Genomic DNA, 17104 nt, shown 5'->3' with positions numbered 1-17104 from the left:
CATCCCTTTACCCCTGCCTTGAACTTTACACCAATAACACCAGTACCTCTGCCTGCTGGATATGTGCCCAGGGAGACTCTCTTGGGGTCATCTGGCTCTACTGGCTCTTCCTTTGAGTTGTCCAGAGACTCTCATGGAGACATTGCTTGGGAAATGACATCCTTTTCCTGGAGACTCCTTGGACACAAGGCTATTACTATGGGGCTCAAATTAATTAAGGTCGAGTGCCATTCTTTCCTGCACCTGGTCAACAGCACTATGATTTAGTAAACCCTGGTCCATGGATTTCTAAAGACCCAAGCACCTGTTACCTCATTGGATGTGCCCCCAAGTTGGGAGGACATGCCCACCTTTGTTTTTCAGCTATTAACTCTAATCCCTCAGCCTTAATTTTGGACTCTCTCTGCTCCTCCCTCTGCAATAACATCCTCATTTACAACTCTTCTTGGCTCTCAGGGGAGTCAGACACAAATGAGATCCAACTCAGAACTTGTCCTACAGTACATTCTTAACAAATGGCTTTTGGAATGAGAGATAGTTGCAGTAATGGATGCATGAATGGCATTTCATCTTTTTTTCTAAAACTCATACAGCGATGTCTATAGGATGCTTCTGTCTGTTTTGTAGGGAATGTGATGCATATTGCTTTGTGAGCACCAGGTCATGGAATGTCAGAGATGGACATTACTAATCTTAGAGAATATCCAGTGCCAATGCTTAGTTTATAGAGATGAAAATAAGGTGTAGGGAGGGCCTCCCCATAAGGCATGTTCTGAATTCGAAGCCATTCTTCCTGTATTCCATACCTGACTGTGGTCTTTGGCATTTTCTTTGTTTTCATTTGTAATGTGAGCATTGTGATCTTGTCTGCCTTATAGGATTGTTGTGAAGCTTATACAAAATAAGGAATGTAAAGTACTTAGTGTGGTGCCTGAAACATAATAAATACTAAAATTAGTAACATTTTCTCCTTTACTTTTGTCCTTTTTATTAACCAGTGATGATAATGTAATGATGATATACCTTATACAAGGTATATCATACTATTTTATGTTGTGTTTCAATGAATTGAAAACTTAAAAAAAAAATCCCCATTTTATCTATACAGAAAAGCAAAGAGAATCCAAGACACAAATTCCTGTCAACTAAGAATGAAACATTTTTATGTGGAAAACAAAATTCCAGAATGCCATACATGCGCCTACCTTCAGTTAATCATGTTGCCTCCTGGGCCTCCCCAGTGGTGCCCCGGTTGAGCGCTGGGCTGTGAAACTGCCTGTAGCCTCTGCAGCACTGGTTCGATCCCTGGCTGCTGGTGAGGGTCCCACATGGCGCGACAGACCTCTCCTGCCATGCCCGCTGCTAACCCTCAGCAGTCTATTTCGTCGGTCTGCCTGTTCTGTTTCCCGCACTGGCTCTGGTGAATTTTATTACCCTCCCCTGCTTCTGACTGTACCCAGTGCTTATGTAAATAAAATAAATAAATTAAAAAAAACTTTAAAAAATCATATTGCCTCATAATATTGTACATAACGTGCTTTAGAGGGCCTCCTCAGTGGCGCAGTGGGTTGAATGCAGTGCTGTGAAGCTGTTTGCAACCTCTGCAGGGAGGGTTCAATTCCTGGCCAGCCAGGAAGAACCCACATGGCTCAGCAGTCCTCTCCTGCCACGCCCGCTGCTGCTCCCCTCAGCAGTGTTTTTGGTCCATCTGCCTGTTCTGCTCCCTGCTCTGTCTCTGGTGAATCCTCTCACCCTCCTACACTTCTGGCCTGTACCCTAGTTCTTATATAAATAATAAATCTTTTAAAAAAATGCTTTAAAGAAAATATATTTATTAAAATTGTTTTTAATGATACAGAAATAAAGTTTAATAAAAAGTGAGTGGGCTAAATTATCCTTTCAAAAAAGAAACTCAGCATTTGCATTATATATTCAGATCAGTCATTATTTGGTGCTTGGGGGAAGGAGGAAAAGGGAAAGTTGTCCTTAGCTTAGTGTTGGTTGCCAGGGAACATACAAAGGTGGCAGGGAGGGATGAAACAAACAACTCCATATTGCTGGGAAGGCGGCCTTGAGAGGCAAGCACTTCACTGGGACGGAATTCTTGCAGCTGAGTCAACTTATCCCTCCAACCAAGGAAATGGAGTTTAAAACCACAACATGTTAAAGAAACAAGGTTATTCAAAGAGATTTTGAGAAGTTGCTTTTCTCATGCATTTAAACTGAAGATTAGAAGGTGCATTCTGTGGCTATTGCTATAAACACAGAAGAAGCTTTAAACATTTTTATTCAAGTCAGGTTAAACAGAATATAAAGAGGGGCTGCTTTTAAATGATTTTATTGAGAATTTTGAAAATAAACTGTGAACTTAAGTAAGTGTGGGGGTTGAACACTTTCATTCCTTACTTCTGGGTTTGAACATTTATCTCCTAATTGTGTGCCTTGAAATGGTTGTACTTTCATTTTGGAATTCTATTGCTAAATTGGGTTTCTTTTCAAGGGAAAGAAAAGTATAGAAATAGTTGAAGACTGCTGAAAAGAGGAGAAACCATTATGAGTAACCAGAATGCAGCACTTGAGTTAAACATGGGGTTCCAGCCTGAACTCAAGAGCTTTGAGAGAACAGAAGGTGCAATTGCAGATGAAGACCATGTCACAGCCCTGCTTGAAAACCAGCTCAGCGTGGGTGATTTTGTCAAAATACAGAGGGCCTTTGAGGTAAGAGTTAATCTTGTTTACTGGAGAGTATGAGTTGTTCAGAGTTTAGAATGAAACAGATGGAAATTTTTCTTTAAAAAAAATTTATGTATTTAATGATTAAACAAGAAATTGAAATGGTCAGGCTTGGACTTAACACCAGGTAATTTTATTCCTTGGTGATTTGGACCACCTAATATTTAGTATGAAATTGCTGTCATTGAAGATCATTTCCATCCAGGAGGCAAAATTAATTCTTGGACAAAAGTTTTTTTAAAGATCAACATATTTTTCGAAAACCAAAACTTATGATTGCAAGTCAGGACAGGCGTCTCTTGGTTGATTGTCTGTAATCACTGTTCTTGCATGTGACGTGAAAGTGGAACTATGGAACGCAAATAGGTACCTCCCATTTGCAGAAACTTTCCCTTACTTCACCCCATGAGGTGCAGGTGGGTCCTTTGCAAAGCTGATTTTGTCCCAAATCAAAGCACTTCATTGTTCCAAAACCCCTTGTAATGGACCAGTTTCTCATTCTTTATAAATATTGGAGCAATGACAATAACATTTAAGCTAGTTTTCATTTTAATTCTACTTGGAAGTAAACCTTAGCAGTTTAGCCATGAGTGGTTTATTTCTTTCTATGTGGTGAATTAATTGAAATTCTGCAGCTATGCATATGAAAAACACACCTCAAAATGATTTTTAGTTTCTCATGCAGGTAGGAAGTGCTTTTCCATGTTGTGGAATTTAAAGAGACGTAGACCTCCACTCCGTCCCTACTTTGTAATATTTGCTAGAATATGATCTCAGGGCTTCAGAAGATCCTTTGGGGATGCTTGGAGTATGCAAATTAATTTGAAACAGATATCTAATATTTTAGAATATCACCTTGAAATTAATAAAGCAGGATGAAATCTAACAATTTTGTTGGCCTGTAATTGGCACAAATTTTAATCGTTATTCAATGAAAAAGTTACTAACCAGTAAAAATATCTGCTGTACCTTGTCTTAAGTAACTAGTTAGATTCTACTTGTGTTATAAAACCCCAGCAGTATTAGTCATTTCTTTATAATGCTTTCTGTCTTATTTAGTTGCAAATGCATTCTCTACTACATACCTTTGTCCTTTTAATCTTCATATATTTGCTATTCATCCAACCCCATTAGACTTAAAAGGCTTCAGTGCAGCTCATGTCCAATGCTCCAAATAAATCTGGCATATTTTGATAGACATAGCAAACATTTTGACAGCTTGAGGACATTCAGAAAAAATGTAACAGCAGATTATGACAGCTTTGACTCTGAAATGAGCTGAAATGTGACAGTTTTGTTCTGGTACTAAGAACACAAAAAATTTGAATGCTAAGTTCTATTAGGAGAGTTAGCATCATACGTTGATGTGTTAGTGAGTGAAACTGCTGCAGAAGGTTGGGGGTGGTTGTTCTTTTCAAAACACTGAATAGTCTGGAGTGGAAATCAAGTGAAACTGGGCTACTCAATCTTAAGATTTTTTTTTTTTTTTACTTTATACATTTTATAGCCCAGGACACTTATTTTGAACTTGCCAGTTGAAAAAGGAAGTACTGATGGACCAAAAGGGAGAAGAAATTCAGAGCTTGCATAAAGAATCTAATGACAGCTTTTTAAAAAGAAATAGGATTTTGTAGATGTACTTCTAAGAACAAATGAATCCATGAATTTTTTTCACTGACTCAGCAGGTAGAATGAAATGATGCAATGACAATATGGGGATAAAACTTAGACACTGAACTGGCAAGATTTCCAAACACAGCATGGACACCTAGAGAAGGACACATTAGAAATGGTGGTGGGGTCCAGTCATCTATCATGAGTATGAGGTTCACAGGCCATAGTGTAAAAGACAAAATGGTCCTAAGCAGCTATTCTGCCACACAGAATTCTGAAGGTAGTGATTTGTAGTCCAATAACAAAAATGTGCAACGTGCTTCTGGAAATGCCAGAATTTTGGCACTAGATCCCTCTTTCTCTTTCTTTCTGTGTTTTTTGTTTGTTTTTTGTACACACGTTAATTATTTGTGGCTGAAAGCTTGTCAAATATTAGGTGAAATGCATCCTCTTTAGTAGCAGTGGCAATCCTTAACTGAAAAACCAGTAACTGGGTCTTTTTTTTTTTTTTTTTTTTTTTTTGGTGGGATCCTCACTGGTGGCCGAGGATTGAAGTGGTGCTGCAGAGGCTGTGGGCAGCCTCGCAACCCAGTGCTCAACCGCTGCGCCACCAGGGAAGGCCCAACTGGGTCTTTTTTTTTTCAAAAAAGATTTATTTATTTATACAAGAACTGGGGTACAGGCCAGATGCGTGGGAGGGTGAGAAGATTCACCAGAGACAGAACAGGCAGACTGACTGAAACACACTGCTGAGGGGAGCAGTGGGCGAGACAGGAGAGGTCTGCCGCGCCATGTGGCATTCTCGCTGGCCGGCTGGGATTGAACCTGTGCTGCAGAGGCTGCGGACAGCTTCACAGTGCGGTGCTGAACAGCCTGTGCCGCCAGGGAGGCCCCAGGGTCTTTGAATTGTGTAGTGAATGGTTCACATATATTCCCAGATAAACTCTTATATACCATATAAATCTTAAGAATAAATACATATTTAAGAATATAGTAAGTAATGCCTGTCTTTATTATATGATTGGTATAGTGAGTAAGAATCCATTAGTGTTTAAGAGCCAGAAATCAGACTTCCTGGAATGAAATCCCCCTTTTGCCATTTATAATGTGACTTTGTGCAGAGAGCCTAGCCTCTCTAGGTCTCATTTTCCTTTATTTCTATTATGAGGATAGTGGGATTGTTGTGAGGATTAACTTAGATATTACCTTGGAAGCACTTGGAGAAATGTATGACACTAAGTGCTCAATTAACATAGGTGTTATATATTCTGTGAGTATAGTTTGAACTGCATGGCCTCTAACACTCTTATGATTCATTCAATCCATACATTTCCTGAAGGAAATTAAATTTCTAATAACACAACAATATTTTTGCATTTATTTTAATTGTGGTAGGAAGTGGAAGCAATAAGAATTGCAAAGACATAAATTCACATAGAAGATCATGAAGCATCGTCTTGGTACATCCTCCTTCATATTTTATTAATATACAAAAGATTTAAATTGAGACTTAGTCTTTTTCTGTAGAACAAACAAGTTACCTGGGCAGAAGGACTGGAAAAGTAACTCGTGGATTTCATTTTCTTTCAAATGATGGTGTCCAAATAGCCATATATCAGCCTAAAGGGAGTGAAGCTTGTATTATTCATAGAATTGTTAAGATGGTTGTTACTCAAACTTTCCTGTAGCACTTGCTAGGCTCAGAGATATGACACAGTCTCTGGATATTCATATTATTTTGATGTCAACCGTATTTTACATTTTCTCAGATATTTCAAAAGCTAGCTATTGTGTGAGGAATGAAGTTTCTGGTTTGCTGATTTTATAGAAATGCTGAGAAATAGAAATTATGGTCTGAGAGAAATTGAAATTTATAAAAGTCCATTGAGACTTGATATATATTGAGTTTCTTACAAAATTCTAGCTATGTAGGTATCTGAGGATTTCCTTGGATTCTCCATTGATGACCTCGGCTCCAGGACACACAACTCTCTGAACCTGGATTCCCTGCTGACTGTTTGCCTACACTGTTGAGCTCACTGACCTGAGTCTTGCCCTGATCCTGTTGGCAACTGTACAATTACAGATGCATGTCCTGAGTCATCTGTTCTGGTCCAGACTGTGAGCCAGGACAGGGCTGGCCTTTGTCTCTCTATCCATGGTGCCATTTGCCCAAACCCTGCTAAATTTTTAGCTTTAAATAGCTGGATATGAAATCACCTAACTGAAATGTAAAAGATGAGCTATTTATGCTCAAAGTAAAAAGGACCAAGGATCAAAACAGTTCAGTGTGAAAAATGTATAGTAAAAGTCCTGACAGAAACTCCCCAGGGATGCTCCAGGAGGGCTTTCAGAGCAAACCTGTTTTAGGAGTGAATAGGTTCCAAACCCAGTGCACTTTGCTAACTTCAAGTACCAGAATAGCTCAGGAGGCAATTCTACAGGCCTGAACATTTTACTTGAGGTAAAATAAAATGATTGAATCCATACAATTTGTAGTATACTCATGCTTTATCATCTTTATGAAATTCCCACAATGCCTGTAGACAGATTCTACAGTAAGGCCTAAGAACAATATTTCTTTGCTTAGTAGAATAAATCCCAGGGTTCTGATATCCTGCTAGGCAGGGTAGGCTCTAAGGGAATTGCAGAATATTGGATTTAACCCCTTATTCCATTTCCATTGTTTGACCATCTTTCTAAACTTAGGATTCCTTCTAATTCATTATGGACCCAATCTTCTCTTGGTCTTCTCGTTGCTCTTTATACTTTCACTATTAAGTTACCCAATGGTTATATGTGTCATATTCCAAAAGATTGTCTATTGCTTCTTTTTTTTTTTTATCCCAGGCATCACTATCCCAAGCACACACACACAAATACCCGTCTTTTTTTCATTTTCTTTTCTCAGAACCATTGAGTTTTGTTTATCTATAACAAATTATGAGATAATATATTAAGATCATTAAACTTTTTAGATATAATTTATTGTTAAAAAATCTGTATATTATCCAGTAAAATTCTCAACTAGAAAATCTTTATAGTGTGTGCAAATTGTGTGAAATATGAGTTCAAACATGATAGAACTTTGTTTCTTGCTCACATAAAGTTGAAAGTATGTATTTCTAATGGGCAGACCGTTAGAAATCTCCCAAGTAGGCACTGGGTATCTCGGTTCTGTGAATACACCTTCCATGACTGCTAGGCATCAAGCTAGTGACAGAGGCAGTGCTTGAAGAAGCACATGGGCAATGATTTTGTGGGCCAGACTCACATTCTAACTACAGTGGAAGCTGAAAAGTGTATACAGATATGTGCCCAGAAAACACCCTCACCCTAATCTAGAGATTAATGGTAAGAAAACTTTGATGTTTCCTAATAAAGCAGGAAACTTCATTTCATAGGTGAAGTCATATGCCTGATGGTTTTTTTTTTTTTTTTTTTTTTTTTTTGTTAACAGGAAGTTCAAGGCTACATTTAGCTTATGGTTTGATACGACCATTTTTCTCATAGATTTTTCTGGAACATTTATCTGCTATTTTCATTATATGATTTTTGTTCTTTTATCTTTGCTTTAATGACCCTACTGTCTATGTACTTTCAGGGTTAACTGAACCACCATTCTTATCAGAAGTCAGTGGAGGTAAAAATGATGAATAAAAATTTAATATCTTTCAAATGTAAGATTTCTATAAAGCGCTTCTATAGCTATCATGTTATTTGATCCTCTCACCAGCCCAGAATGTAGGCAGACAGACATTTTTATTTTTCATTTATTCTTAAAGAGAATGAAGCTAAAATATATTTAATTGAGTTCTCCCAGGAGCAGAACCAGGGCTCAGGGGTAGATTGTCAACTACGTGACCCATAGTATGGCATGATTCCTGTTGACCCACAAGGCAATGACCCTCTGGGACATTGCTCTAAGGAACAGGAATCCAGTAGGATACAGATTCCATTAACACGATGAGCACGTTAACAGCATATGGGCACTGTGCCTGGTAACTTGGAGTTAATGCATAATCAGCAAATAATAAACAACTCCTAAAATAAATCGATGTAGAGAAAGGGTTGAACAATAAAATGAATAACCCATTGCATTTTTATTATGTTTTCCATTCTAAAGCCATCTCAATGGTGACTTGTGAGAAGAAACAGGTAAAGCTTAATCTATTTCTCTATTATGCAGTACAGAATATGTTCAGCAGCTTTAGCCAGTCCGTCCCCTGCGGAACAAAAGCAGTAACTCAAGAGCAATTCTGACCTCAATTCCATCACAAAGAACCAAAAATTCCATTTTTGAGGACAGCAGAAAACAAGTGACTCTCTGCAAGTCCCCCTTCTCAGCATTTATATAATAGTTAGAAGATAAACCCAGCACCACTGGAGTTAGAAAAATCAGAAATTACAGAGGAATTTTTGTGTTTTTGTCTGATTTGCTAAAATTAAGGGATGAGACTAGCAAATGATGTCATCATCCAAACACAAGGAAGGTAAGTAGAGCATTAACACACATGGAAAATTTGTCTCCAGAATACTTCTGCCTGTGTGCTAAATTTTGTGACAAGTTCTGGTAGCTTCCTGTCTTTTCCAGTTTCTCTGTGTGCTTTGTAACAAATGCTTATAAAAATTAACGTGGGCCAAAGGTGGTGATGAGGCGTACTTTTGGTGAACAAACCAAAATGTTTAAAGCAAGGTTTTAACCTTGAGCTTTGATCGGGACTGGAGCAGAAAAGGCAACCAAGAAGCTTATTATAAAGAAGGGGAAAAGAATCAAAGGTGCTTATTGTTATTCATTTGTAGTACATCAACTAAGCCAGACATATAGAACCAAGGGCACAGGCTACTTTTTCCAATATCCTGAGAATTAAAGAAGAAAAATGAAAACAGACAATGAAAGAACTGTGATTTGTGCCACTTTCACTTCACATTTGTCATGTTTACCATGTATAGCACCCATAATGATGACACAGACACCACCAACTCTGTTGCTAGAAATAGGGAATTTGTGACTTGCCCCTTGGTGATTCCTGCTGTTTTCCCAAGACTTTGCCTCACACTTGCTGAGGCACAAGTCCCAGAGGTCTTTCCTTCCCTCATCATTTCTTGACATCACTTGTGGATGTGACTCTTCTGAAATCTTGAATCTCTGACACCAATATTCTCTCCTGAGGACTACCAGGGACATGGTCTTCTTCTGCTTCTTCTCCTGCATGTGCACATATTCTTCCCTAAATTTTCAACACATTTGGAGCCAGATTGTCACGTTGGACTTATTTCAGACTTTCATTGTCCAATATGGTGACCACAAGACACTTCTAGTTATATAAGTTAAAATGAAACAAAGTAAGAATTTATATGTGCACAAGTCATATTTCAAGCATTCAGTAGCCACATGTAGCTAGCAGCTACTATACTGGATCCTTCAGATTCTGAAGCATTGTCATCACTGTAGCAATTTTATTGGACAATGCTGCTTCTGACACTTCTCATGGTATCCTATTAAGTTGTTCCCTTTCATTTTTTTAGCCACATTTATATGGTCAAAGGCCTATTCTTAGGTGCTCAGTTTCCATGGAAATATACCTGATTGCTCATGCTTTAGAGCCTAGAAGTTAAACTGATTCTTGGCTGGAGAGATAGGAGAAAGCAATTTCCTTCACTGTAGGCTAAGACTACCATTCCCCCCAGCATTCCTTCCCTTACACTATAAAGAATATGATCATTCAGTCTTTTCAAGGAGATCCTTTCGTCCCCCTCAAATCATCCCCTCCTGATGATAGGTGCTTAGTCTGAAATTATGGTTCTAACAGATTAGTCACAAAATCATTTGACAATGGAACATCTTCCAAATTATTTCAGTCATGCTATTCGTATTTTCAATTACATGAATGCTTTAATAATATTTCTGTTTTAGGGTCTAATAAATGTGGAGCTTTAGTTTGGAATATTCTTCCTCTACCTCACTAACTTCCCACCTAACTTCTATGTATATACATGTTTAAATACCATTCATTCAGATAAATCTTCTTTCACCACCCAGACTGGATCAACACCTTATTATGGTCCTATTTTCTCATAGCTCCCATATATTTCTTTTGTTGCTCTAATCATAGATGTCTGTGATTAAGTACAGTGACATTTTCATTTACACCTAAGTCAAAGGGTCAGGAAGGTGATGAGAGAGAAGTCAGTGTGAGAAGATCTCAGCATTATATCCTAGATTGTGGAGACCATGGGGGTAAATGAGATATCTAGAGGAGAGGGTAGAGTGTATAAGACCAGATCTTAGGAGAATTCTTCAAGAGGGTTGAGAATCAACTGGAGTTGATATGATAAGTAAAGAAACAGGGTAACTTCCTGGAAGTTGAAAGAGGGAAGCAATCGGAAAAAAATGTGTGGCCAGTCACATACAATTTCATTCATTATTTATGATTGTCTCTTATTTAGGAATCCCTTTATTATCATAAAATTTATATTAAATATACATTTTTTAAAGATTTATTTATTTATTCATATAAGAACTGGGGTACAGGCCAGAGGTGCGAGGGGTGAGAGGATTCACCAGAGACAGAGTGGGGAGCAGAACAGGCAGAGCGACTGAAATACACTGCTGAGGGGAGCAGTGGGCAAGTCAGGAGAGGTCTGCTGTGCCATGTGGGTTGCTCCCTGGCTAGGGATTGAACATATGCTGCAGTGGCTGCAGACAGCTTCATAGACGGCATTTTAACCCCCTGCACCATCAGGGAGGTGCTTAAATACATTTTGATCTAAATACATTATACTCATGTAAATTCTAAGTTACTTATGAAATATCCCACTTACATTGGTCTACTGTCAATCACTGTACTTTTCTCAGAAACTACTTTAATGTTGCATCTTTCCAGTGTATTTTTTATTCATCTCTATCCATATATGTACACAAAAATATCACACATGTTATTTTGCATATAATATATTTGCATGCATTTATCATATTTTAGGTATTCAAGGACGGGCCTTATAAGTAACTATGAATCATGTGACATGATAACCAAACTGATTAAGAATTTGAATTGAAACAAATCAGAGTAGAAGTCATAGTTTTCCCCTGATCAGCTTGGTATAGATTTAAAAAGATCAGTAACATTTATTATTGGCAAAGAATCAGGAAAATGGGCACTAATACTTAGATTGCAAATTGTCTAAGTTTTTTGGTAGTAATTTTTTCCAGAATGTATCAAATATGCAATGTCAAATGTATCAAATGCATACTTTTTGAACCAGCAGTTCTAGTTATACAGACTACCCTAAATGTACTGTGATATGTAAAGAGAAAATGTAGATATAAAAATAGTCATTATAATAATGTTATATAATGGAATATTTTAGACAATCCAAATATTTATCAATGAAAGGATAATTAAACAAATTATTATATACTCTGATTAGTTATTAAAAAGAGTAAAGAAAGTATATAAAACTGCCAAAATTTATAATTCATGACATAAAGAAAATTGAAAAATAGTGTACAATCATTCTGAAATGACAATTTTTGTATAGCGTGTATAGGTTTCAATTATGGAAAAATAGGACTGTGTCTGTCACAGGGTAAGGCATAGCAAATGGCTTTGTGGGCTTCTTAATTACACCATAACTCAATGCAAAAATAAATGTTATTAGAATGTCAGTATATCTTAAAGACTCTTAATATGCTAATATGTCTAATGATGCTGAACTTAATGTTGAATTTAGAAGCTGTGCTTTTATTGATATTCTCTCCTCTAATAAGTGGTATTTCTCTATCAGCTTCTTTTCACTGAGTTTTAGCATTAACAGCGAGCCCTTTGAGAGCTATTTTATTGTTAGGGAAACAAAGATAGAAATGAAAGGATTTTTCCAGGTCCATTTGCATTGTTGGTAGAGCCAGATCATCTCCCAGAGTGGCCTGATGCCCAGTTCACATCGTGGATAACCTTAAATTTAACTGTACTCAAACTCATTTTTAATTTTCCAACATTATTTAAGATAGTATAATTCCATAACTTTGCCACTGTTCATTACTATAATCTTTTCCATAAACTTATTTATTATTCATAAAACAGATGAGTGTTTTCTTTACAATACAGAATTGGGGAGAGGAGTTCAGGAAGGCTTCCTGGTGGCAGTAACATCCAGGCTGCTACTGAGGGAAGGGTATCACTCAGGCAGGTAAATGGCACTTTGGGAGTAGTTTTCTACAAAGAGGATATAATGTGCAGTTTCATTGGATGGAAGTAGTATGATGCTTCCAGGCATTCCCTGATCATTTTGTCAAAAGGACTCCCCCCTACACTCCCCCTACAATGTGAATTGGGATCTTTCTTTTTTTAATTTTTTTCCCCAAATATTTATTTATTTATGTATACAAGAACCACAGTACAGGCCAGAGGTTTGGGGGGTGGGGTGGAAGGTGAGAGCATTCACCAGAGACAGAGTAGAGATCAGAACAGGCAGATCGACTGAAATACACTGCTGAGGGGAACAGTGGGAGAGTCAGGAGAGATCTGCTGCACAGTGTGGACAACTCCCTGGCCAGGGATCAAACTCATGCAGTGGCTGCGGACCGCTTCATTGGTTGTGTCTTAACACCTTCTACCACCAGGGAGTCCCATGAATTGGGATCTTTCTTATACTTTAAAGATTCCACTTACTGAGTTTGTCATATGTAAAATTTAAGTATTATAAAACTTTAGTGTTCTAAAGAAATAGCTTTTATACAAACTGCTTGAGGTCATTTGAGGAAACACATTCCAATCTCCTATTTTTCTAGTTTGTTGATGAATGTGTTATCCCAGATAGAACCAGCTTTTGTTGAAGTCAACCTATTTGTAGTGTGTTAAAAGTGGTTAGGAATTGAAAATCTTTATTTCTAGGCATGGTTCTGCCAGAAGTGAACTATATGAACTCAAATAAATCTTCAATTCTGTGGGCCTCAATTCTTTTCTTTTAAATGAAAGTCTTGGTGTAGATTCCCTGAACTTCCAAGTCAACTCGAATGAAATTTATGGATGCATGAGATTCTTTGCTTCATTCTTTGGTTTCCATGAAGGGGCAGTGACTGTTTATAAGGATAATGCTTATTCATATAAATATATGCTTATTGTGCTCTAGTGATATGAAGATGAGTGAAGCTCTGTTTTCTCTTGGCTATACCATTCCAGTGGTCAAGTTCATCCCCTAAAATTTATAGCTTAGGTAAAAGAGATGATAGTGATAAATATTATCTTAGATCTATTGCAGAGAATTGAAAACTTCCATAGACTTAAAGAAAAAATGATATGAACTATTACATAATCTTGGGGATTATGATCACCTGTATTTAAAAGAGAATGATTTATGGATTTATTTATCTTGCAGCTCCAATCAACTTCTAACTCACCATTTAGATAAGAAATCTTACTTGAATTTTGGAGCTGGGAGAGTTTGGTTCCAAACCTTAATTTCAGTACAGGGATACCAAAGCCTGGGTCTTTGTTAGTTACAAAATTTTAAATTCAATTGAGACTGCTGGGTTCTTGAATTATTGATATAATAATGTAAGTGAAAATTAAAACCAACTAAAAGTCTTTGAAGCAAGAAAAAAGAGCAATATGAACCTTGGCTGGCACAGTAGTCTCCTGTTCTGTTGTTACATCTCTTATGAATGTTCATTGGAAGGTGAAATTTGCAGGGGATGATATATACTGATGTATCTGTTTTTAAATAACATATCTAATCTTCTGCTCCAGAAGATGTTCACAGGGTTTGACAGCAAACCCTAATACATATTCATAACCAATATGCTTTATAACCAAGGGAAATTGAGGCAAGTGCAACAGAATGAAGCATGAGAAAGCAGCATGTTAATTTTAAATTTAATTATAGACATGGGGAAAGGATGCATCTTGATAGAGTATAGTCATTCAGCTGTCACAGAACATTACTCAAAAATCATGCCAATATTTGACAGAAGAAATATTATTTTTGGTGAAGGGCTTGATTAACTAGCAGGTTCTGGAGGAAAGATTCTAAGATCTTGTTAGAAACTATTTTTCATGTAGAGAAAAAGAAGCATTGCAAAATCTAATGAGCTGAAGTAAAAACAAAAAAAATAAAGATGTTTCAAATGAGGAAAGACTTTGGGTCTATATAAAATGTCTGTTTATGAATTGTGTTTGACATGTTTAAATGCTAAATTTAGTTTGAAATGACTGAAACAGGGCCTCCCGGGTGGCGCAGTGGTTGAGCGCTGGGTTGCGAAGCTGCCCGCAGCCTCTGCAGTGCCGGTTCGATCTCCGGCTGCTCCTCGGCCACCGGAGGAGGGTCCCACATGGCGCGCAGACCTCTCCTGCCACCCGCTGCTCCCCTCAGCAGTGTACTTCGGTCCTTCTGCCTGCTCTGCTACCCGCTCTGGCTCTGGTGAATTCTCTCACCCTCCTGCGCTTCTGACTGTACCCAGTGCTTGTATACATAAATTAAATAAAAAAATAAAAATAAAAATCTTTAAAAAAAAAAAGAAATGACTGAAACAATAATTTGTGTGATACTTGTGATCTTACTTTTGATAACCTAGAGCCATGTGTCACTTACTTAGTGAGTTGTAGCCTAGGCTGCCCAATGAAGTGTAAGTGTATAGACTTTGTATGTGTTGGTTAAACCCGGTGCTGAACACTTGGAACAATGTTTGTCATGGAGGAAGCGCTTAATAAATATGTGTTGAATGAATGAATAAAAAACCGTGTGCCATACTATCTTCTTTGGTGTACATGCTGAACACATATTTATTAATGAAGAGGTCAAAAGAAGGTTAAACAGTTGTAAGCTTGGAAATGTTTCTCTAAGTAACTTACAACTCACCATTTGAAATTAATTTTCAAGATCTGGAAGTACTCACCAGTGGATGAGGGCAATAAGTCTTGTGTCACTGGCATGTTAACTCACTGCAGCTTTGACTTAAGAGAAAATACCCAGATTTCCAATCAAATTGGATTGTGTGTATTTGCTTCATAATTTTTTTTAAGATTTATTTTTTATTTATTTATGCATACAAGAACTGGGATGTAGGCCAGAGGTGCATGGGTAAGAGGATTCACCAGAGACAAAGTGAGGAACAGAACAGGCAAATTGATCAAAATACACTGCTGAGGGGAGCAGCGGGGGAGACAGGAGAGGTCCACTGAGCTGCACCATGTGTGTCAGCTCCCTGGCTGGGGTTTGAACTCCTGCTGCAGTGGCTGCGGATAGCTTCATAGCATAGTGTTGAGTCTTAACCCCTTGCACCACCAGGAGAGCCCTGCTTCATAATTTGTAATTTGGACTTATATTTTTGTCTTCAGCAAGTCCTTATTTATAGAGCAGGAAAAATGAAGAAAAAAATCTTTCCTCACTGCATTATAAAATATTGGTATAGGGAAAAGTTAAGGCAAAAACATAAAGTACATTTCCAAGATTTGACAGATTGAAAGAATTAAGTTTCTGCTTTGGTAATGTTTTGTCTGGAAGTATGTAAATGTTAAGGCTTATGAAAACTATTTTTAGAAACCAATTGATGGATTGGCTTTTATTTACAATTTTTAAATGTAACTGGTTTATAACATTGTGTGTGATTCAGAGATAGAGTGTCCCACCTCTTGAGGTGTATGCTTTCACACCACACCCACCCGCAGTCCATTGTGTCCCACCCCACCTTTCCTCTACATTCCCCTAATCCTCCCCCCAACCCAGCTCTGGTAGCCTCAACTTTACAGTCAGACTTCAAGGGCTTATTTATTTGGTTTAGACCATTTCTTTTCTTTCTTCCTTTTATTTTTTTGGTATATTCAGCTATCTGACTGATTGATATAACATTAGTTTACCACACTGTATATGATTCAGAGGTATTAGATCACACCTCCTCAGATACATATCACGGCAACATACCCACAACAAACACCACACTCCTCCACCAGAGTCCACTGTGTCCCTTTCCCTCTTTGCTCTCCCCTAAACCCTCCTCTAAATTCTACAGTCAGATTCTAAGGTTTTTTATTGGTTCAGTTTGGACTGACCCTTGATTTCTTTCTCTATATTCTACACAGAAGTGAAACCATGTGATGTTTGTCTTTCTCTTTCTGACTTGTTTTACTTAACATTATCCCTTCCGGTCCCATCCATGTTATTGCAAATGCCAATAGTTCATCTTTCTTCTTACTGAGTGGTAATCCATGTATGAACTATCACCTCTTAATCTTAATCCATTCATCTGTCATTTGGCACATAGGTTGTTGCCATAACTTGGCTATTGCAAATAGAGCTGCAATGAATGGTGAATATACCTTTGAATTCGTGTTTTAGCATCATTTGGATAGAAACCCAGGAGTGGAATTGCTGTATCTTATGGTAGATTTGGCAGATCTAATTTTAATACTGTGAGTAACCACACTTTTCTGTAAGAGCTGTGCCAATCACATTCCCATCAACAGTAAGAGGTTTCTTTCCCACCACATCTTAGCCAACTCTTATCACTGCTCTTTACCACATGGGCCATTCTCACAGATGTGTGATGTCATCTCATTGTGATTTTGATTTGCATTTCCCTGATGGTAAGTGAAGGTGAGCACACTGTCCTGGGTCTACTGATTACTTGGATGGCTTCTCTGGATAAATGTTTATTTAGCTCTTTTCTATCTGTTCCATGATTGAGTTGTGTTCTTCTTTTGTTGAGTTGTATGTGTTCCTGTAGATCTTAGATATCAGTTCCTTGTCAGTTATGTGATAT

General features: G+C 37.7%; 1 protein-coding gene across 1 annotated transcript in view; it reads left to right on the top strand.

The window, feature by feature from the left end:
• Positions 1–2553: 2553 nt before the first annotated feature.
• The window catches only part of WDR49 (WD repeat domain 49), a gene marked incomplete at its 5' end in the record, with an annotated part of 188426 nt that continues 173875 nt past the window's right edge, over positions 2554–17104 (top strand). Inside the window, one exon of the mRNA XM_084232625.1 lies at positions 2554–2718. Coding sequence (XP_084088751.1) covers positions 2554–2718 — 165 coding nt within the window. The remainder of the gene's footprint in view (positions 2719–17104) is intronic.

This window comes from Talpa europaea (assembly GCF_964194135.1).
Source record: "Talpa europaea genome assembly, chromosome: 4".
Classification (NCBI taxonomy): Eukaryota; Metazoa; Chordata; class Mammalia; order Eulipotyphla; family Talpidae; genus Talpa; species Talpa europaea.
Note: the sequence above shows the minus strand (reverse complement) of the source record. Positions and strands in the feature narration are given on the sequence as shown.